We start from the raw sequence: 24,219 nt of genomic DNA, 5'->3' as shown, positions 1-24,219 counted from the left end.
CATGCTGGAATAAATCTCGCTCTAGTATGTTGTGTTCTACTTTTTATATGTTGTTGGGTTTGGTTCACTGAAATTTTATTTGGAATTTCTGCATCTGTGTTCATGAGGTGTATTGGTCTGTAGTTTTCTAGTAATATCCCTTGCTTCATTTTGATGCAGGATAATGCTGGCTTCATTTCTTGAAAAGTTTTTGTAGAATTGGTTCTTTTTATTTTTTTTTCCCCACTGGTTTGGTAGAATTCACCAGTGAAACCATCTAGGCTTGGAGTTTCCTTTTCTAGGCCTGGTAAGGTTTTTAGCTACAAATTAAAATCTTTAATCGATGTAGAATTTTCAAGTTGTCTATTTCTTCTTGCACAAGATTTGGTCATTTGAGTCTTTTAAAAAGTTTGTCCATTTACTAGCATAAAGTTAATTTCCTTATTAGCTTTTCAGTATCTGTAGAACCAGTATCTGGGTCTCTCATTCTTGATATTACTAACTGTCTTCTGTTTTTTTTCTGATCAATCGAATTAGCATTTTGTTAATTTTATTGATCTCAACATTTTTTTTGGTTTTATTTATTTTCTATTTTATTGATTTCTGCTCTGATATTTATTACTCGTTTCTACTTTCAGTTTCACCTCTTTCTCTAGTCCCCTAAGGTTAAACCTGAAGTCAGGTATAGAATTCTGTTCTGATGTTTAAATGTGATCTTACCCTTATCTTGGTTCCTCTGTGTTTTTTTTTTTTTTTACTTTCTATGGCTGCTCTTAAAACTTTCTGTTGATCATTTGATTATGATGTACCTTTGTGTAGCTTTCTTCATGTTTCTTATGTTTGTGCGTGTATATTTTTTAATGGTTGTGCTTGTCTAGTTATGTTTATAGTTTTTGTCAGATTTGGAAATTTTGACATTATTTCTTCAAATATTTTTGTGTTCCACTGTTTCCTTTACAGGAACTCCATTTAAACTTTTATTAGGCTCACTCATGCATTATTCATTTTTAAAAATTTTCTTCTTTTCACCTTGTTGTTGTTCATTCGCTAAGTCGTGATACTTGCTCTTCCTATATCTTCAAGTTCACTAATCCTTTCTTTTACAAAGTTAAAATTGCTCTTAGTCCCATTTAGGTATTTTTTTAGCTTATACATTCATCTTAGTTTTCATCTGTAGTACTATCATGTGGGTGTTTTTTAAAAATATCTTTTTTGTTTTTAGCTTTTTGAACATAAGGTACATGTATATTATAACTGTATTGATCTCCTTGTTTGCTAATTCTCATGTATATGTCAGTTCTGAGTCAATTTTGATTGTTATATTATGTCATTATGGGTAGCATCTTCCTGGTTTTAGATACCTGGTATTTTCTTATTGGATCCTAGACATTGTAAGCTTTACTTTGTTGGGTGCTGGCTACTTTTGTATAGATGATTCCTAACTTATGATGGTCTGACTTATGACTTTACAGTGGTGCAAAAGCAATATACATGTAGTAGAAACTGTTCTTTGAATTTTGACCTTTTCCTTGGCTGGCCATATCTGGTATCATACTCCTGTGATGCTGGGCAGTAGCAGTGAGTCATTCGTCTTAGGCAGTCATCTAATCACTAAGATAAATATCTGGTACTTGGAACCATTTTGTTTTTCACTTTTAGTGTAATATTCAATAAATTATTTGAGATATTCCATCAGTTCAGTTCAGTCGCTCAGTCATGTCCAACTTGTTGCGGCCCCCATGAATCGCAGCATGCCAGGCCTCCCTGTCCATCACCAAATTCCAGAGTTCACCCAAACTCACGTGCATTGAGTCGGTGATGCCATCTAGCCATCTCATCCTCTGAGATATTCAATATTTTATTAAAAAATAAGCCTTGTGTTAGATGATTTTGCCCAACTGTAGGCTAATGTAAGTGTTCTGAGCACATTTAAGGTAGGCTAGGCTAAGCTCCAGTACTTTGGCCACCTCATGCAAAGAGGTGACTCATTGGAAAAGACTCTGATGCTGGGAGGGATTGGGGGCAGGAGGAAAAGGGGATGAGATGGCTGGATGGTATCACTGACTCGATGGACGTGAGTTTGAGTGAACTCTGGGAGATGGTGATGGACAGGGAGGCCTGGCGTGCTGCAATTCATGGGGTCGCAAAGAGTCTGACATGACTGAGCGACTGATCTGAACTGAACTGAACTGAGGCTAAGCTATGATTTTTTGATAGATTAGGTGTATTAAATGCATTTTTGACTTACGGTATTTTCAGTTTATGATGGATTTATCAGAATGTGACCCCTACACACAACCCCAATGTAAGTTGAGGAAGATCTGCATTCTTGTAAATGTTCTTTACTTTGCTTCTAGGATGAGGTTAAGTTACTTGGAAATAGTTTGTTCAGGTCTTTTAGGTTTTTTGTTTGTTTGTTTGTTTTTAATGTAGGATTAGAGCAGTGTTCAGACTAGGGCTAATTATTTCCTACTACTGAAGCAAGACCCTTCTTTGCATTCTACTCGGTACCTCCACGAATCCTGAGCTTTCATGGTCTGGTTGGTGGGAACAGGTACTATTCTCAGCCCTGTATAGATTCCCAGTACCGTTCTCTGTAATCATTCCTTGTGGTTCTTTCCTTAACCTCACAGTTTCTTCATTGAACACATGTATTTATCAGTACCAAGCTGGGGATTTAAGGGAGACACTCTGCAGATCTCCAGTGTTTTCTCTCTGTGCAGCTCTCTACTCTCTGGTACTCTGTTCTGGGAATTCTTTCTCCCTGAATTTTTAGCTTAATTCCCCTCAAATCTAGAACTGTTTTGGGCCTGGACAGTATCTCCAGGCATTAAGATGGAGCTTTTGTAGGGCTTGTTGTTTAGTCTCTTCATTGTGTCTGACTCTCTGAGACCCCATGGACTATAGCCCACCAGGCTCCTCTGTCCATGGGATTTCCCAGGCAGGAATACTGGAATGGGTTACCATTTCCTTCTCTAGGAGATCTTCCAGACCCAGGGATCAAACCCATGTCTCCTGCATTAACAGGTGGGTTCTTTACTACTGAGCTACCAAGGAAGCTTTTAAGTAGGGTTTACCTCATTTGTTTTCAGATATTCAGACATCACTTTCCTTTACTGCTTGGTGGTCCAGTATGTTGAAAACTTATTTCATATACTGCAGTTGTTTTTCTATACTTATTTCAGGTGAAGAGTATAATTCTTTCCTTCTTACTCCATCTTACTCAAAGTGTAATTCTCCTGGATGGCTATTTTTAGCTTCATTTCAGTTCAGTACAGTCACTGAATTCTGTCTGACCCTTTGCAGCATGCCATAGACTGCAGCACGCCAGGCTTCTCTGTCCACCACCAACTCCTGGAGCTTACTCAAACTCATGTCCATAGAGTCGGTGATGCCATCCAACCGTGTCATCTTCTGTCATCCCCTTCTCCTCCTGCCCTCAATCTTTCCCAGCATCAGGGTCTTTTCAAATGAGTCAGTTCTTCACCTCAGATGGCCAAAGTATTGGAGTTTCATCTTCAACATCAGTCCTTCCAATGAATACTCAGGACTGATTTCCTTTAGGATGGACTAGTTGGATCTCCTTGCAATCCAAGTTATTCTCGAGTCTTCTCCAACACCACAATTCAAAAGCATCAATTTTTCAGCACTCAGCATTCTTTATAGCCCAACTCTCACATCCATACATGACTACCATAGCTATGGAAAAACCATAGCTTTGACTAGACAGACCTTTGTTGGCAAAGTAATGTCTCTGCTTTTTAATATGTTGTCTAGGTTGGTCATAACATATCTTCCAAGGAGCAAGAGTCTTTTATTTTCATGGCTGCAGTCACCATCTGCAGTGATTTTAGAGCCCAAGAAAATAAAGTCTCTCACTGCTTCCATTATTTCCCATCTCTTTGCCACAAAGTGTTGGGACTGGATGCCATGATCTTAGTTTTCTGAATGTTGAGTTTTAAGCCAAGTTTTTCCCTCTCCTCTTTCACTTTCATCAAGAGGCTTTTTAGTTCTTTGACTTTGTACCATAAGGGTGGTGTTATCTGCATATCTGAGGTTATTGATATTTTTCCTGGCAATCTTGATTCCAGCTTGTGCTTCCTATAGCCCAGCATTTCTCATGATGTACTCTTTGTATAAGTTAAATAAGCAGGGTCACAACATACAGCCTTGACATACTCCTTTTCCTGTTTGGAACCAGTCTGTTGTTCCATGTCCAGTTCTAACTGTTGCTTCCTGACCTGCATACAGATTTCTCAGGAGGCAGGTCAGGTGGTCTGGTATTCCCATCTCTTTCAGAAATTTCCAGTTTCTTGTGATCTGCAGTCAAAGGCTTTGGCATAGTCAGTAAAGCAGAAGTAGATGTTTTTCTGGAATTCTCTTGCTTTTTTGATGATCCAACGAGTGTTGGCAATTTGATCTCTGGTTCCCCTGCTTTTTCTAAATCCAGCTTGAACATCTGGAAGTTTACAGTTCATGTACTGTTGAAACTTGGCTTGGAGAATTTTGAGCATTACTTTGCTAGTGTGTGCTGCTGCTGCTGCTGCTAAGTTGCTTCAGTCGTATCCGACTCTGTGCGACCCCATACACGGCAGCCCACCAGGCTCCCCTGTCCCTGGGATTTTCAAGGCAAGAACACTGGAGTGGGTTGGGAGTGCAATTGTGTGGTAATTTGAGCATTTTTTGGCATTGCCTTTCTTTGGGACTGGAATGAAAACAGACCTTTTCCAGTCCTGTGGCCACTGCTGAGTTTTCCAAATTTGCTGGCATATTGAGTGCAGCACTTTCACTGCATCATCTTTTAGGATTTGAAGTAGCTCATTTGGAATTCCATCACCTCCACTAGCTTTGTTCGTAGTGATGCTTTCTAAGGCCCACTTGACTTCACATTCCAGGATGTCTGGCTCTAGGTGAGTGATCCTGGTTATCTGGGTCGTGAAGATCTTTTTTGTATAGTTCTTCTGTATATTCTTGGTACCTCTTCTATTCTGCTTCTGTTAGGTCCATAACCACTTCTGTCCTTTATTGTGCCCATCTTTGCATGAAATGTTCCCTTGGTATCTGTAATTTTCTTGAAGAAATCTCTAGTCTTTCCCATTGTATTGTTTTCCTCTATTTCTTTGCACTGATCACTGAGGAAGGCTTTCTTATCTCTCCTTGCTATTCTTTGAAACTTTGCCTTCCGATGGATATATCTTTCCTTTTCTTCTTTACCTTTTGCATCTTTTCTTTTCTCAGCCTTTTGTAAGGCCTCCTCAGACAACCATTTTACCTTTTTGCATTTCTTTTTCTTGGGAATGATCTTGACCACTGCCTCCTGTACAGGGTCACAAACCTCCATCCATAGTTCTTCAGACACTCTGTCTATCAGATGTAATCCCTTGAATCTATTTGTTACTTCCACTGTATAATCATAAAGGATTTGTTTTAGGTCATAACCAAATGGTCTATTTTAGCTTAGATGATTAAAGAAGTTGTCCACGGAGATGTCTTTAAGCTGAGATTTGAATGACAGGAAGCAAGCAGCTATATTAATATCTTTTATAAGAGAACACTTTGCATTAAGAAAAGTTAGTCTAAAGCAAGAATGAAGCCTTACTTTATTTGTTCAAGGAACCAAATAGTGTCTGCTGTCTGAATCGGGGGCAGAGTGATACACTGTGGTCTTCCAGAGCTACACAGGCAACTCAGGTGAAGAGTTTGGATTTAAACGTAAATGTTACGGGAAACTGTGGGAGAGTTTAAAGCAGAGAGTGACGTGGTCTGGTATACATTCTGATACCACTCTGACTGCTTTAAGGAAAATGGATTGTATGTGTGCAAGAGTAATGGCAGAGAGGCTTGTTAGAAGGTTATTACATTAATCTAGAGCTCTGTTATCTAATTCTGTAGCCACTAATCACATATGACTATTTAATTTAAATAAATTCAGTTCCTCAGTTGCACCAGCCACATTTCAAGTGTTTAATAGCCATATCTAGTGGCAGCATAGATTACAGAACATTTTTACCATCAGAGAAAATTCTATTGAACAGCACAAGTCTAGAGAGAGATAATTTTAGGCTTGGAGTGATAAGAAGCTCTAAAGTTGGAATAGAGAGGATATATTTGGAAAATGTTTGGAGTTAACTTGTGATGTAGTGAATCAGGAATAACTTCAAGGTATTTAGCTAGTGCTGCTAGATGGCTATAAGGCCACTAGAGAAGGAGCAGTGTGGTTGGAGGAATGTGACTCAAGGCTTGTGTTTGCCATGTTATATCTGGGATGTTTATTATCTGTGTGGTTAAATGCAGGTATGAGAGTTCATATCCAGGAGAAAAAACCATAACTAGATAGATAGATTTGGGTCTTTATTGAGCTGCCAAAGCAAAATACCAAGACTGGGTAGCTTAAACAACATTTATTTCTCCCACTTATTCCTCCCGCTGGAAGCGGGAAGTCCTATATCAAAGTATTGGCAGATTTGGTTTCACCCAAGGCCTCTCTCCTAAACTTGTAGAGAGCTGTCTCTCTCTGTGTCCTCACATGGCCCTTTGTCTTGGAGTCTTTCCTCTTCTTATAAAGACACCAGTCCTGTTAGATAAGGCCTCACCCTTAAAACCTCATTTAATCTTCAGTTCAGTTCAGTTGCTCAGTCATGTCCGATTCTTTGCGACCCCATGAATTGCAGCACGCCAGGCCTCCCTGTCCATCACTAACTCCCGGAGTTCACTCAGACTCACGTTCATTGAGCTGGTGATGCCATCCAGCCATCTCATCCTCTGTCGTCCCCTTCTCCTCCTGCCCCCAATCCCTCCCAGCATCAGAGTCTTTTCCAGTGAGTCAACTCTTCGCATGAGGTGGCCAAAGGACTGGAGTTTCAGCTTCAGCATCATTCCCTCCAAAGAAATCCCAGGGCTGATCTCCTTCAGAATGGACTGGTTGGATCTCCTTGCAGTCCAAGGGACTCTCAAGAGTCTTCTCCAACACCACCGTTCAAAAGCATCAATTCTTCGGCACTCAGCTTTCTTCACAGTCTGACTCTCACATCCATACATGACCACAGGAAAAACCATAGCCTTGACTAGATGGACCTTTGTCAGCAAAGTAATGTCTCCGCTTTTGAATATGCTATCTAGGTTGGTCATAACTTTCATTCCGAGGAGTAAGTGTCTTTTAATTTCATGGCTGCAATCACTATCTGCAGTGATTTTGGAGCCTCCAAAAATGAAGTCTGCCACTGTTTCCACTGTTTCCCCATCTATTTCCCATGAAACGATGGGACCAGATGCCATGATCTTCGTTTTCTGAATGTTGAGCTTTAAGCCAACTCTTTCACTCTCCACTTTCACTTTCATCAAGAGGCTTTTTAGTTCCTCCTCACTTTCTGCCATAAGGGTAGTGTCATCTGCATATCTGAGGTTATTGATATTTCTCCCGGCAATCTTGATTCCAGCTTGTGCTTCCTATAGCCCAGTGTTTCTCATGATGTACTCTGCATAGAAGTTAAATAAGCAGGGTGACAATATACAGCCTTGACGAACTCCTTTTCCTATTTGGAACCAGTCTGTTGGTCCATGTCCAGTTCTAACAGTTGCTTCCTGACCTGCATACAGGTTTCTCAAGAGGCAGGTCAGGTGGTCTGGTATTCCCATCTCTTTCAGAATTTTCCACAGTTTCTTGTGATCCACACAGTCAAAGGCTTTGGCATAGTCAATAAAACAGAAATATATGTTTTTCTGGAACTCTCTTGCTTTTTTGATGATCCAGCAGATGTTGGCAATTTGATCTCTGGTTCCTCTGCCTTTTCTAAAACCAGCTTGAACATCTGGAAGTTCACGGTTCACGTATTGCTGAAGCCTGGCTTGGAGAGTTTTAAGCATTACTTTACTAGTGTGTGAGATGAGTGCAATTGTGCGGTAGTTTGAGCATTCTTTAATCTTAGTTACCTCTTTAGAGTCCCCTTCTCCATATTGTCACATTGTGGTGCTAGGACGTCAGCTTAAGTTTATGGGACACAGTTTGGGATACAATTCAGTCCATCACATCAATGTTGTCTAAAGCTGTCAGAGCTAAGGAAACGTTTGTAGTGGGGAGCGGATAGTCTAAGATGAGGCCGAGGTACAGCAGCATGTGCAGGCCCAAGGGAAGGAAAGCCAGCAGAGGCACTAGAAGGAAGCAGCCACTGAGGCAAGGGGTGAAGGGAGAACGTGGGCTCTGGACCAGATGAAAGTGCTTCAGGATAGAGGTGTTTTTGCTTGGACAGAGTGCTCCTGAAGTTTGGGGGTAAGTAGGAATGAACATTGAGGAACAGAAAGATGACCAAAGTGCCTGGGGGTTAGTGAGTGAGTGGTAAGAGATGTAACTGAGAAAGTGATAAGGGGTGTTGAGGACTGATAAAGGTGTTAGTTTTAATCTAAAATAAATGGGCAGTCATGGAAGACTTTCAAGCAATAGAATACAAGACTCATCAAAATTTGTGTTATTAAGATAATTTAAAAAATTCAATCAGACAAGAGCATTAAAAAAAGATTTGTGTTATTAAAAAGATCACTGGCTGTTGTGCAGAGAACTGTCTAGAGGAGGAAACAACAGATCATAGTTGTTGGTGGAGGGTTGAGGGGGTGGTACAGGAGGAGATCTGTGTCTGGGTAGTTGTACCCTTTATTGGGGTGGGTGATACTGGATGACGGTGTTGGTGGGGGTAGGCAGGGGTTATGAATTCAACTTTAGACCTATGTTGTTTGAGATGTTAAGAGATATTTCTATTTACAGTAACATGCCACTGATTCTTTCAAGTCTAGGAACTTTTTGGCAAGTGGACCTGAAAGGAATTTGAATGCTTGTATTTTTATCTCAACTTAACTAATTGAAGCGATTTTGAAATAGCTTTTAAACCTAGAGAGTCAAACTTGTTTAGGAAGCTCTTAAACACCAAAAAGTAGTACATTGACAAGTATTTGCATATCTGCTGTTTTTAGTTGTTGCCAGTAGAGAGAATAAGGGAATTTTTAAAATACTCATGGTTAAGAAAAGAATAGGTGCAATTTCTGTTGATTAGGTATAAACTTGTTCATTTATTAGAACTAATGGTTATCACATCACTTTAAGTATCTTGAATATTAGATATTTGACTGTTTAGAAATTGATTAAATGGTAATAATAATTTATCACATAATAGCCACAGATTACATTTTTTTCTGTGCTAAATCATTTGGACAGGAAATATTTGTTTTCAGTGTTTACCTATATTGGAGATTCTTAAAAAGTAGTAGTTGAGATAAGAAATTTAGGTAATAGTTATCAAGTACTTACATGTAAATACTGTGTCATCAAACCCTTTATTGTCTTCTATAGAAATGAAACATGAAAATTTTGAAAGATATCCCAATTAAGTTAGCACAATTTATAGCAAGTCTTTTGTGATATTGGTTGTGTTGTATGTGTTACGTTATAGTACCATGGTATAATAATAATATTTTTAATATAGATTCAGACTCCAGAGAAGAATGGCTCTTTGATATAAAGTAAGAGAGCTGCAGTTATCTCTTTCATTTGAATCATTATCTCTTTTTGTTTTTAATTACAGGGCTATTCCCTGATGTGGGTGGAGGTTATTTCTTGCCACGACTTCAAGGAAAACTTGGGTACTTCCTTGCATTAACAGGATTCAGGCTGAAAGGAAGAGATGTGTACACAGCAGGAATTGCTACACACTTCGTAGATTTTGAAAAGGTAATTACTTGGATGGCTGCACTTTGTGTTGTCGGAATAACTCATATTCCATGGGGTATAAGTGTTTGGGATAACAGGCTTTTGGCAAATGTGGGTCTGAATCCTGCATCTGCCCTTAAAGCTGTGTGACCTTGGGGAAGGTGCTTAAGCTCTTCAATCCTCAGTTTTCTCATATGCAAAATAGAGGTAATTATATCTAGATCCAGGGCTGTTTTGCCTGGTACCTCCAGTGAGTATCTTTTAATGAATAATTATAGTCTGTGTGAAAAAAAAAAGTAATATTTTAAGAAAGTCTAATATATAAAATCTGAATTTATAGAAGAAGAAGGCTAAATGCTGAAGAATTGATGCTTTTGAACTGTGATACTGGAGAAGACTCTTGAGAGTTCCTTGGATAACAAGGAGATCAAACAAGGCAGTCCTAAAGGAAATCAACCCTGAATATTCATTGGAAGGATTGCTGCTAAAGCTGAAGCTCCAATACTTTGGCCACCTGATATGAAGAGCCAACTCATTGGAAAAGATCCTGATGCTGGGAAAGATTGAGGGCAGGAGGAAAAGGATTTCTGATCTTGAGGGCAGGATGTTAGGGGATAGGGGAGGGAATGTTATTAAAATGTATGAAAGTATACAAAGTTGAAGGTTGTCCCTGTAACACTGACATGAGGGCCTTTCATCACATTTGCCTGAATTTTCAGATCTTTATGGGCATCTTCAGTCACATTGAGTAGGTGGCTGTCTCATTCTTCCCCGAGCTATAACAGGGAGCAAACAGGGGCACTCTGTTACCTACTCTGGAGGGACACTCTTAAGGCTGGTGGGGGGAACTGATCCACAACCCTTCCTTTTTTTGTCAGTCTGCCCAGTAATCTCTGCAGTGCATAGGCTACCATTTACAGGGCCTGAAACAGTTAATAGAAATGAGTAGTACCCATTGAGAATGGAGCTAGAGGTAAAAGAGAGAAAAAACCACCTGTATCATCTGACAGAGTAAAGTATGATAAGTCTACAAACAGAATACAAAGAAAGGATTCAATGGACTGAAAGGAGGAAGAGCTTACTTACAAAAAAGGATTGAGAAGATGCAAGGTTTAACAAGGACCTAGAAGAAATAAAAAAGAGTCAATATATAATGAATAATGCAATAAATGAGATCAAAAACATTCTGGAGGCAACAAATAGTAGAATAACAGAGGCAGACAATAGGATTAGTGAATTAGAAGATAGAATGGTAGAAATAAATGAATCAGAGAGGAAAAAAGAAAAATGAATTAAAAAAATGAGGACAATCTCAGAGACCTCCAGGACAATATTAAACGCTCCAACATTCGAATCATAGGAGTCCCAGAAGAAGAAGACAAAAAAAAAAAGACCGCAAGAAAATACTTGAGGAGATAATAGTTCAAAACTTCCCTAAAATGGGGAAGGAAATAATCACTCAAGTCCAAGAAACCCAGAGAGTCCCAAACAGGATAAACCCAAACCGAAACACTCCAAGACACATATTAATCAAATTAACAAAGATCAAACACAAAGAACAAATATTAAAAGCAGCAAGGGAATAACAACAAATAACACACAAGGGAATTCCCATAAGGATAACAGCTGATCTTTCAATAGAAACTCTTCAAGCCAGGAGGGAATGGCAAGACATACTTAAAGTGATGAAAGAAAATAACCTACAGCCCAGATTATTGTACCCAGCAAGGATCTCATTCAAATATGAAGGAGAAATCAAAAGCTTTACAAAAAAGGACTGAAAGTTTTCTCCTATAGGTTGCAGTTCAACTTAAATCTTAACAGGTCAACTGGGCCTTAAGACAGGAGAAGGTTTTCTGGATAGAGGAAGCTGTAGTGAGCAAGCCTGTAGGGTAGAAAAGCATTAGCTTTGTTTTAGAAACCTTGGAATATGGAATGAAGCAGGGTAAAGACTAATAGAGTTTTGCCAAGAAAATGCACTGGTCATAACAAACACTCTCTTCCAACAACACAAGAGAAGACTCTATACATGGACATCATCAGATGGTCAACACAGAAATCAGATTGATTATATTCTTTGCAGCCAAAGATGGAGAAGCTCTATACAGTCAGCAAAAACAAGACCAGGAGCTGACTGTGGCTCAGACCATGAACTCCTTATTGCCAAATTCAGACTTAAATTGAAGAAAGTAGGGAAAACCACTAGACCATTCAGGTATGACCTAAATCAAATCCCTTATGATTATACAGTGGAAGTGAGAAATAGATTTAAGGGCCTGGATCTGATAGGTAGAGGGCCTGATGAACTATGGAATGAGGTTCGTGACATTGTACAGGAGACAGGGATCAAGACCATCCCCATGGAAAAGAAATGCAAAAAAGCAAAGTGGCTGTCTGGGAAGGCCTTGCAAATAGCTGTGAAAAGAAGAGAAGCAAAAAGCAAAGGAGAAAAGGAAAGATATAAACATCTGAATGCAGAGTTCCAAAGAATAGCAAGAAGAGATAAGAAAGCCTTCTTCAGCGATCAATGCAAAGAAATAGAGGAAAACAACAGAATGGGAAAGACTAGAGATCTCTTCAAGAAAATCAGAGATACCAAAGGAACATTTCATGCAAAGATGGGCTCGATAAAGGACAGAAATTGTATGGACCTAACAGAAGCAGAAGATATTAAGAAGAGATGGCAAGAATACACAGAAGAACTGTACAAAAAAGATCTTCACGACCCAGATAATCACAATGGTGTGATCACTGACCTAGAGCCAGACATCCTGGAATGTGAAGTCAAGTGGGCCTTAGAAAGCATCACTACGAACAAAGCAAGTGGAGGTGATGGAATTCCAGTGGAGCTATTCCAAATCCTGAAAGATGATGCTGTGAAAGTGCTGCACTCAATATGCCAGCAAATTTGGAAAATTCAGCAGTGGCCACAGGACTGGACAAGGTCAGTTTTCATTCCAATCCCAAAGAAAGGCAATGCCAAAGAATGCTCAAACTACCGCACGATTGCACTCATCTCACACGCTAGTAAAGTAATGCTCAAAATTCTCCAGGCCAGGCTTCAGCAATATGTGAACTGTGAACTTCCTGATGTTCAAGCTGGTTTTAGAAAAGGCAGAGGAACCAGAGATCAAATTGCCAACATCCACTGGATCATGGAAAAAGCAAGAGAGTTCCAGAAAAACATCTATTTCTGCTTTATTGACTATGCCAAAGCCTTTGACTGTGTGGATCACAGTAAGCTGTGGAAAATTCTGAAAGAGATGGGAATACCAGACCACCTGACCTGCCTCTTGAGAAACCTGTATGCAGGTCAGGAAGCAACAGTTAGAACTGGACATGAAACAACAGATTGGTTCCAAATAGGAAAAGGAGTTCGTCAAGGCTGTATATTGTCACCCTGCTTATTTAACTTATATGCAGAATACATCAAGAGAAACGCTGGACTGGAAGAAACACAAGCTGGAATCAAGATTGCCGGGAGAAATATCAATAACCTCAGATATGCAGATGACACCACCCTTATGGCAGAAAGTGAAGAGGAACTAAAGAGCCTCTTGATGAAAGTGAAAGTGGAGAGTGAAAAAGTTGGCTTAAAGCTTAACATTCAGAAAACGAAGATCATGGCATCCGGTCCCATCGCTTCATGGGAAATAGATGGGGAAACAGTGGAAACAGTGTCAGACTTCATTTTTGGGGCTCCAAAATCACTGCAGATGGTGACTGCAGCCATGAAATTAAAAGACGCTTACTCCTTGGAAGGAAAGTTATGACCAACCTAGATAGCATATTCAAAAGCAGAGACATTACTTTGTCAACAAAGGTTGGTCTAGTCAAGGCTATGGTTTTTCCTGTGGTCATGTATGGATGTGAGAGTTGGACTGTGAAGAAGGCTGAGCGCCGAAGAATTGATGCTTTTGAACTGCAGTGTTGGAGAAGACACTTGAGAGTCCCTTAGGCTGCAAGGAGATCCAACCAGTCCATTCTGAAGGAGATCAGCCCTGGGATTTCTTTGGAAGGAATGATGCTGAAGCTCAAACTCCAGTCCTTTGGCCACCTCATGTGAAGAGTTGACTCATTGGAAAAGACTGTGATGCTGGGAGGGATTGGGGGCAGGAGGAGAAGGGGACAACAGAGGATGAGATGGCTGGATGGCATCACTGACTCGATGGACGTGAGTCTCAGTAAACTCTGGGAGTTGGTGATGGACAGGGAGCCCTGGGGTGCTGCGATTCATGGGGTCGCAAAGAGTCAGACACGACTGAGCGACTGATCTGATCTGATCTGATCTGAAAAAGTCCATTTGGCTGAGCTTAGGAATAGGTATGTGAGGGATATAGATGGAGAGCTGTTGGAAGATAGAGGGAACAAAAGTACCCACCAAACTGGGACAGTATCTTGAGACCAAAAAAATGAGGCAGGTGTCTCCATATAATCACTGGATCAGTTTATATAGGGTAATGTATTCTCAGGGTGGGATTGGGCAGACAGTGATCTGGCAGCATTCACAGCTGAGGGGCCACTGGGACAGTTTTATAGTTGACCTCTGGGTATGGGGGTGTGTGCTTGGAACAGGACATGCATTCCTAAATCAGGATTTATGAATGGTTAACTCATTTCTGGGCTTCCCTGGTGGCTTAGATGTTAAAGAATCTGCCTGCCATGCAGGAGACACAGGTCCTATCCTTGGGTTGGAAAGATCCCTTGGAGAAGGAAACGTCTGCCCACTCTAGTATTCTTGCTGGGAAATTCCATGGTGGGCTTCCCGGATGGGGCGCTGGTAAAGCACCTGCTTGCCATTGAAGGGGATGTAAGACATGGGTTCCATCCCTGGGTTGGGAAGATCTCTTGGAAGGCATGGCAGCCCACTGCAGTATTCTTGCCTGGAGAATTCCATGGACAGAGGAACCTGGAAGACTACAGTCCATTGGGTCACAAAGAGTCAGACACGACTGGAGCAACTTAGCACACACACAGGAATTCCATGGCATCTCTTGGGCACTGGGGATATGTTAGCCAGAGTCTTTATCATCGTCTGGGGACTTAACAGAGCATGGAGACCACCTGGCCTCAATTATTAAATGAGGTCTGTTAACCACAGAGCACTTGATAGAGAAGGGTTACTGCACAGCACAGTCTTGGTAGGGTCAGTGGAAGAGCAGAAGAACCTGTGTGGGCACAAGATGGCATCAGTTATGTTAACAGCTGTCCAAGAGTTAAGTGTGGCTATATTATAGAGCTGTGCATTGACTACAGTAACTGTTAGTCACAAGTGGCAGTTTTTAATTAAAATTGGTTAAAGTAAAATTTATAGTTCAGATCGTTGGTTTGCAGTAGCAGTGCTCAATAGCCAGAGGGAAACAAAGATGAATGTCTCTATTTCTCCTCTTCAGTTTTGTTCATCTTTATCCATTCCTTGCAAGGCAGCATTTGCTTTGTGGGAATGTGTGTGCATGCAACTTCAATGAAAATTGCCTTCATTGACTCAGTGGAAAAGCGAGTGTCATAATTTTAAGACAAGGATTTTTATTAAAGAATAAGATTTCTTTAAAAAAATTGTGTTTCTATGGGTTTTTAAATGTTTTCCTTTTTTTTCCACCTGTAGTTGGGCATGCTAGAAGAAGATTTGTTAGCCCTGAAATCTCCTTCAAAAGAAAATATTGCAGATGTCTTAGAAACTTACCATGCAAAGGTAATCTTAACAGTATTCTAACCTCAGATTTTAATTCATGGGAAAGGGGAAGTGACTGAAAAATTAGAAGTTGATGAATATTATAGTTTGTGAATATAAATAAACACATTGGGATTTATTTACTGTAAAACCTGATGGGAGTGTCAGTGTTTCACAGTTGTTAGGATGGCCATCTGAGAAGATGACTTCTTTACCTGCAGCTACATGGCTTGTTTTCTCGTTGCTGGTGAATTTTGGGGCATAGCCTCGTGACTGGCCCTTGCAAGGAAGGGCTTTTTACAACATACTGTGACTTTTCCATAATGTAGGTTCAATGTAGATACTACTTGTGGAGCTGCTAAAGTGAAACTCTGGTATCCGTCTGAATATAATAATGCAGTACATTGCAGTGTTTTCTTTTAATTGCTTATGTAGTCTACCTTAAGTTTTCTTTTGAGTGCTCAGAATCTATAAACGTGCTACATGACTTCTAGTTAAAAATGATATCAAAAGATTGAATATATGCTCTCTCCTGAACCCCACTAAAATTATAATAAAGGAATAGAAAAGGCAGGAATCCACAAAGAGAAGTAGAACAGGAGAGGAGACAGTGGCAGGTATGAGATGTCACTATTCTGGAAGCTTGAACGTGGAAGGATGAGGGCAGCTACTTATCCTTCAATGCGGGAAGCCAATAAGCAAACCAGTTCTTGCTGTAGACTCTTTGTAGGTATCAGGGCCTCTGACAGGGCCTCGCTGGCTAAGGGCAGGGTAGATGAGGTATTCTACTGAAAAGATGAAGAACATATTAAATGGGAAGAATGCTGGCCTTTTTTCCTAGTTGGCTCCTAGAATTCTTACATACCATCTATCTTAGTTTGGGCAGCCATAACAAAATTGCTGTAGACCTGTGGCTTAAACAACAGAAGTTTCTCAGGGTTTTGGGGGTTGGCAAGTCCATGATCAAGGTGCCAGCTGATCAGGTTCCTGGTGAGGGCCCTCTTCCTGTTCTGCAGATGAATGGCTTCCTGCTGTATCCTCACACAGCAGAGAGAAAGTGAGCTCTCTGAGGGCTTTGTGTATAAGGGCACTAATCCCATCCCGAGGGCTCCATCCTCTTGACTTAGATACCTCCCATAGGCCTCACCCCCCAAATACCATCACATTGGAGTTAGGGTTTCAATGTGAATTTAGTGGGGACACAAACATTTAGTCCATAGCACCATCCCGCTCCCAAGCATTTCATTAGAAGGAAAAGAAAACGTGTAGCTATTGACATTCGAGGACCCCTCTAATGAAAGAAACATTCAGGCCTATGTGTGATCATCTCATAATGTATAGATAATTGACACTTCTATAATTGCAATTGACATTACAGAGCTTCTAAATTTTAGTACTTCACACAGAAAAACAAGGATTGTCAGGCATTAAAAACCAGAGATTGGCCAAAAAAGGTACTCGAAGGGAGTAGACAGTGCAAGGAGAAGGAAACTAAACAATTATAGATTTGGCTGTGTTTTTTTTTTTTGATCTTCAGATAAGAGGAAAATATTTTATCTGTGAAATAAGAACAGTTGTTACTAAGAGAATAGTTAAAGAATAAAAAAGATATTTAAAATATGACAGTGAAAGGGAGAAAAAAAACCCGCAATAGATTAGACTAAAATTGGTAGATGAGGAAAACTCTAAGAGGATAATAAGATGAAAAATGAAGAGAAAGGAAAATTATTCCAGGAGGTCCAATATCTTAACTGTCAGGAATTTGTAATAGAGGATAGGAAATATTTAGAGAAATAGAAGGCAATGGCACCCCACTCCAGTACTCTTGCCTGGAAAATCCCATGGGCAGAGGAGCCTGGTAGGCTGCAGTCCATGGGGTCGCGAAGAGTCCAGCACGACTGAGCGACTTCACTTTCACTTTTCACTTTCATGCATTGGAGAAGGAAATGGCAACCCACTCCAGTGTACTTGCCTGGAGAATCCCAGGGATGGGGGAACCTGTTGGGCTGCCGTCTGTGGGGTCGCACAGAGTCGGACATGACTGAAGTGACTTAGCAGCAGCAGCAGCACCCTAAAATTACCCAGAACTGAAAAACATGAGTAGAGATTCAGGGCCTTGAACACTTAATGCTGTGAATATGAATGCAAGCATGTGAGGGTTTCATCGGAGTTTGTCAAAACATTTGACAGTCTCTTATGTTGTCAAGTTGGATAAATGAGGGATGGATCATAGTGTGTGGAGGCTGAAGGGCCTTACCAGAGAGTTCTGATAAGTGTGTAGCTATTGGTCTGTAAGTAAAGTCATCTTGGCCTTATTCAGTGTTTTGTTTTGTTTTTTGTTTTTTTTTTCAGTTATTTGGATAAGAATGTTGATGGCATTTTGATCAGATTGATTTGAAACTAAGAAAATAAGTTAGGTAAACATGTGGGCGGAAAAAAAAAATACTTCCAGTTCAGAGTAATATGTTTAATAGTAAAAATATGAAATTTGATCAGTGGGTGGGGAACATCCCGTGTGTTCCCTCTATTCTCTCACCACCGCGTGTTCACGACACGCTGACGCAGATGTGTTTGCTTTCCACATATTAGGCGGTCCTCCACAACACCAGCGGGGCATCTTATGACTCATTGCAGTGCCAATGCTACCCACCTGAGATTACCGTCAGATCACACAACTCATGGGCCTGGACCCACACGATGGGCCGTCCTTCAGACTCCAGTTACAAATCTCAGGTTGTCACCTGTACCTGTCACTGACTGGCAGCAAACTGGGGTGCTCATGATCCCCTCCTCGGCTTTGAGAATTTGCTAGAGTGACTCATAGAATTCAGGGACACACATAACATTTTTTGGTTTATTATAAAGCACACAGTGAAGGGTATGAATGCACAGCTCAGTGGACAGATGCATTGGGTGAGATCCGGAAGGGCCCCACGCCCAGGAGCTCTATCCCCATGAAGCTGGGGTGAACCACTCTCCCTGCGTGTTCATCACCGTGGAAGCTTTCCAGACCCCGTCCTTTGGAGTTTTTCGGAGGCTTCACTATGTACGGACAGTTGATTAAATCATTGCCCACTAGTGATCAAACTCAATTTCCAGCCCCTTTCCCTTCACTGGAGGTGGAGAAGGGGGAGGTGTGGGAGAGAGTGGACAGTGAGTGATGAGACTCAGAGTTCCCTTGGTCGGTTTCCCTGGCACCTGGGGGCTTTCCTCAGGAACATAAACAGAGGTATGATTGAAGAGGGCTTGTGAATAACAGAAGACACCCGTTTCACCTTCATGTCAGGAACGGAGGACAAAAGATTCTCCACTTAGGGATTTCCATGGGTTTTGGGAACTGTGAGCCTGGAACAAATGCCCAAATATATGGGTGAAGACCAGATACATGTTTTTTATTTTAAATCACAATGTCACAATAGAGTTAATTGAATTTCAGTCCAGGGTACCAAATTCATAAGTACAGGATGGAAGAAATGTAGCCTACAACAGCACCAGTTTAAAAAAAGTCTTAACTGTTCAGTGGAAACCAGTAGCGTAATAAGACTGCCCCTAAACTAAGCCAGAGTTGTTGCAGGAAGGGGGACCCCTTCCAGGGCCTGAGAGTGGGCTCTTGTCTAACACTCAGAAATGAATTTCTGAGGAGACGCACGTGCTGACAAAGCAAGAGATTTTACTGGCAAGGGGTGCCCAGACAGAGAGCAGTAGGGTAAAGGAACCCAGAACGGCTCTGCCTCATGGCTCGCAGTCTTGGTCTTATGGTATGGGACTAGTTTCTGGGTTGTCTTTGGTCAGACTCTCTGATTCAGAGTCCTTCCTGGTGGTGTGCACATCGCTCAGCCAAGGTGGATGCCAGTGAGCAGGCTTCTGGGGGATGGTAGGACACGTGGCATCTCCTTGTGATCGCTTCTGAACTCTTCTGGTTGGTAGTAACTTACTAGTTCTGTGTTCCTTACTAGGACCTCCTGTCCTAAAACATCTCACGCACATGGTTACTATGGCGCCTAGGCAGGGTGGGCGTTTCCAGTCAGCGCGCTTCCCCTAACAGTTAGTCCTGTTACATAAAGCGTTGTTTCCAAAACAAGCAAGGGTGTGCAGAGCCTTGTTGTACTGTGCTATGATTCAGCCACACCTGCAGCTAAGGTACTGGACCACACTTGGAGAATAAACTGGAACTTGTACATAGGCAGCTCTGGATTGTAAGGGACTCAAAACTGCACTGTGCAAGAAGAGCAACTCAGGGGCATTAACTAGAACTATAAACAGGAGAGGGTGGATTTTTGGTCCAGAGTTTTTTTTTAATGCTAATTATAGTTTTTCACGCACTCCTGAGTTCCTTTCTGAGGTAGTGTTTTTTCCCCTGGCGGTCAATGCTGTGGGGATATCAGAGATGTGGTAGGAATTTCTGTATCAGAAATTGGGGCAGGATGACTTCTCAGGTCCCTTGCAATCCTTAAATTCACTGACACACTTTGATGATGACATCATCATGTATAATGCCTACAAATAAAAATACAAGAACATTATTTTTGCTGTTGATACTTTTATCAAGTATTAGTCCAGAATAATACCTAGTCTGACTTTTGAACATACGGTGGTAGTTATTTATGAGACTGGATGTAATTTTGACCGAAAGTTATAATTTCCCTCAAAATATATCATTAAATATGGTGAAAATTTTAAAGGTTTTACAAAGATTTGTATTACTTCAAATTAATTAAAGGTTTTCTTTTCAAACAGTCAAAGACTGATCAAGACAAGCCTTTTATACTCGAGGAACACATGGACAAAATAAACAGGTACTTAGACATCTCAATTATATCTGTTCCTTTGGAAAGACTATATTAAATTGAATTTACTGACACTGTAATTGTGCTGTTTGACAATGCACCGAATTCTGAGATCAGGTAACATAGTGTTTTTATTTTCACTTACCTTTGAAAGTGGCTTTGTGCCCACTCTTTCAGGGGGAAATAAATTCATTATATTTAAGTAATCTATCACGTTGTTTCATTTTATCACAAAACATCTTTCTTTTTCTTTAATGGGGAAGAGAGGCTAGAAAATAACAACTTATCTTTTATCTTCGTGAAGTCATCTTTTCTGAAGGTCTTATCAAGCTGTTCAGCAAAAAGTTTTGTGCAGTGTTTGAGAGACTGACTGACTGAAACGTAAGACGAGGAAAACACCACTGGAATAGAAGGCAACTATCTTTATGCTTTAGAAGCATGAGTTTTTTTTAATAGTTCAGACATCATTTATGTGTATATAACAGATTCAAGAAAGCAGAAGAGAAAATTTAGGCTATATTCATATTAGTGAAGGTAGATTGCAAACACATACCCAGAGAGGCAGTATTTTATTTCATCATCCTGTGGTATAGGTTGGAAATTTTTTCATTTTTGAAATAAGGTTTAAGGGAAATCTATGTTTAGATTCGTTGCTATCATGGAAAGAAGAAATCGCTTGCATATTGTTGAAGTCATATGTTTCCTTTTTTTAATAGTTGGTTCTCAGCTAATACTGTGGAACAGATTGTTGACAATTTACAGCAAGACGGCTCATCTTTTGCCCTGGAGCAGCTGAAGGTAATAGACTGTCTCTGCCTGGAATGTGGTAAACTCGTGACAGAGCAGCCTCTGGGGGTGTCAGAGCTCTGTGCTGGGGGCGTGGCCCACTGCACAGCATTCTTTCTGAGCTCCATTGAGCATCAGAGAGTAGTTCCACAGAGCCTTTACCTAAACTCAGATGCCCTGTCTACCCACTGGATAGTGACAGCAAAGCTAAGCTGTTTTTAGGTTCTTTGAATGGAACAGAGAAGGACTTTATAAGCATGCTTCATCTCCAGTAGTCCTTTTTGTCTTGAGGGAGAAATGTTCAGGGACATTTTTATTAGAAGGGCTAGATTGATGGACAAGTCACCTTATAATTTATTGCAGTTGTGACATTAAAATGTAAGTTCTGTTAAACTTGCAGCGCGTCAGGATATGGTCTTTTCTTTTTCTTTTCTTTTCTTTTGTTTTTTAACTTTACAATATTGTATTGGGGAGGATATGGTCTTTTTAGCAGGAAGTTTAATAAGAAAGTGATCCCTTTTAAACCAGCAAGAGGCTCCATCTTCAGCCATAGCTGAGCTCTAAGTGGTGTTCCCCAGTGTTAGTACGCTTTGGTCTTTCTTCAACATGACTCACCTCATGACAGCAGGAGAAAAGCTGTTTCTGTGTAAATGAGTGCACATTGGATACTGACATTTGTGGAACCGTCATGTGACTGTTAAACTTGGTTTATTTTAGACTTCCAGACAAAGGAAAGAAAAAGTATTTCCTTACCCTGAAAAGAAATGGTGGTTTCTCATTATCTGATAGTATTTTTCAATATATAGGTATAGCATTTCAATTGTCAGATAACGTATTGACAAAAATTTAAGTTAAGTCTTACCTGTAAAGATGAAAACATTGCCTCATTCTTGAGGGAATGTTAATTTGTCACTTAGGATCTTATTTATTATGGGGATTTTATTAACTTTCAAAGTGAAGTTGCTCAGTCGTGTGAGACTCTTTGTGACCCCATGGACTGTAGCCCAGCAGGCTCCTCCATCCATGGAATTTTCCAGGCAAGAGTACTGGAGTGGGTAGCCTTTCCCTTCTCCAGGGGATCTTCCCAACCCAGGGGTTGAACCCAGGTCTCCCACATTACAGGTGGATTCTTTATCAGCTGAACCACAAGGGAAGCCCAAAACAGCCATGCTAAGTCACTTCAGTTGTGTCCGACTCTGTGCGGCCCCACAGACGGCAGCCCACCAGGCTCCCCCGTCCCTGGGGTTCTCCAGGCAAGAACACTGGAGTGGGTTGCCATTTCCTTCTCCAGTGCATGAAAGTGAAAAGTGAAAGTGAAGTCGCTCAGTCATGTCCGACTCTTTGCGACCCCATGGACTGCAGCCTACCAGGCTCCTCCATCCATGGGATTTTCCAGGCAAGAGTACTGGAGTGGGGTGCCATTGCCTTCTCCCCAATTCACAAAAGTAATGTTACCATTAACAGCTCTCAGGAACGTTTGCATAAATGTAGGTAATCATTTTATATTTCAAGGATTCTGACTTGGAATTTGATTCTCTTGGTTTCAGAGCAACACAGAAGCCAGCCTTCCTGGTCCCGCCTTCCCCTGCCCCCCTGCAATAGCGTTAAGTATGTACTCGGCAGTTTCATTTGAAAGCAGTCACCAGGCAGCATATTCTCTCATAGGCTATATAGCATCACTTTAAGGCAGTACAGAAAAGCAGCTAGCCATATTATTTTAAAACCATTGGCCTACCCCAAAACTGAAGAATGGAACTCAGATCAGTTTTCCTCCCATTCCTCTGGCAGTATGTTTATTCTGCATTCAGAGGACTACTTGGCAAGTCACCTTTCACAGCTAGGGTCAGCACTGACCACTCTCACTGGAAAGACTGATGTTCATTTTTATTCAGTTGACCTGCTCTGATGAATGAATGTGGCTCCACATATTAGTATCTGCTGGGCATAACATGCTATAGGGATCAAAAATTCCCACTGAGGCTTCCCTGACAGAGTTTAGATATAGGGCTCCTTTTAATTCTGTCAACCGGGACACACACCAGAGAACAACCCCGAGGGAGGAGATAGTTGTTAGTGCTTCAGTGACAGGTTTGCAGAGCATGTATTTGAACAAATTTTAAAGAAGATTCTACCTCTGTGTCATTAAACCTCAAAGATTGCTCCTAACCCTGTGGGCTCTTCAGGGATTCCTGTCTTTCTTCTGCAAGCCCTAGTGATCTAGTCTGTGTTGATGTTGGAAGTTGCAAACATCTGCTCTGTCTTAGGGGTTCTTTTCTCTCCAGGACTGTCCATGAGGAAGGACAGGATTCTTTTCAACATACTTGCTTATCATTAAGTAACATAAGGTTTTTCTTTAATCCTTTCTTTAGATTTTTGACTAGTGATCACTGTTGGGCTTCCCTTGTGGCTCAGCTGGTAAAGAATCCACCTGCAATGAGGGAGACATGGGTTCACTCCCTGGGTTGGGAAGATCCTCTGGAGAAGGGCAAGGCTACCCACTGCAGTATTCTGGCCTGGAGAATTCCACGGACAGTATAGTCCATGGGGTCGCAAAGAGTCGGACACAACTGAGCGACTTTCACTTTCACTATAGGATAACATGTGGACTTCAAAAACGATAAATAGGGAAGTTGTAAATTCTTTACAGCTGATGGAATTTTTATCGTACCTATTTTATGGCTTCTAATGTGCTTTTTTAGACTTTCCTCTTAAGTTCCAGTATACCATTTTCCATTATTTAAATAATGCTTAAGGTTGGAATTCATCAAATCTCCTGTCCTGCTTATGGGGTGCCTTGTTCACGGTGCCAAGCAAACTTATTTGGCTGTGTCGGTCTTAGTTGTGACATGCGGGATCCTTACTGCATCACGTGAGATTTTTTTGTGGACTCTCTGGTTGTGCCGCACAGGCTCTAGAGTGCACGGGCTCAGTAGTTGCAGCATAACGGCCCCGTTACTCCACAGTATATGGGATCCTAGTTCCCCCACCAGGGGTCGAACCGGTGAGCCCTGCATTGCAAGGCCGACTCCCTGGACTGCCAGGGAAGTGCCTTCTGAGCCGCTTTTGAGTGTACAGTTTAGCATTGAGTATATTCACGGTGTCGTGCCGCCAACCTCCAGAATATTTTCAGCTTGCAAAACTGAAGCATTATACCCATTAAACCATAACTCCTCATTTCCCTCTCCTCCCAGTCCCTGGCAACAACCGTTCTACTTTCCTTTTCTGTGAATTCGACTACACTGGACACCTTGCGTAAGTGGAATCATGCAGCGTTTTTTCCTATTGTGACTAGTTTTTTCACT

The 24,219-nt window shown here is 41.1% G+C and overlaps 1 protein-coding gene across 1 annotated transcript in view; it reads left to right on the top strand.

The window, feature by feature from the left end:
* Window positions 1-24,219, top strand: part of HIBCH (3-hydroxyisobutyryl-CoA hydrolase) — a 115,351-nt gene that overhangs the window by 75,995 nt on the left and 15,137 nt on the right. The window contains exons 8-11 of the mRNA XM_070359586.1: window positions 9,549-9,694; window positions 15,279-15,365; window positions 20,082-20,140; window positions 20,848-20,929. Coding sequence (XP_070215687.1) covers window positions 9,549-9,694; window positions 15,279-15,365; window positions 20,082-20,140; window positions 20,848-20,929 — 374 coding nt within the window. The remainder of the gene's footprint in view (window positions 1-9,548; window positions 9,695-15,278; window positions 15,366-20,081; window positions 20,141-20,847; window positions 20,930-24,219) is intronic.

Source organism: Bos mutus, chromosome 2 (assembly GCF_027580195.1).
Source record: "Bos mutus isolate GX-2022 chromosome 2, NWIPB_WYAK_1.1, whole genome shotgun sequence".
Classification (NCBI taxonomy): domain Eukaryota; kingdom Metazoa; phylum Chordata; class Mammalia; order Artiodactyla; family Bovidae; genus Bos; species Bos mutus.
The sequence above is the reverse complement of the archived record's forward strand: the minus strand, read 5'-3'. Positions and strand labels throughout refer to the sequence as shown.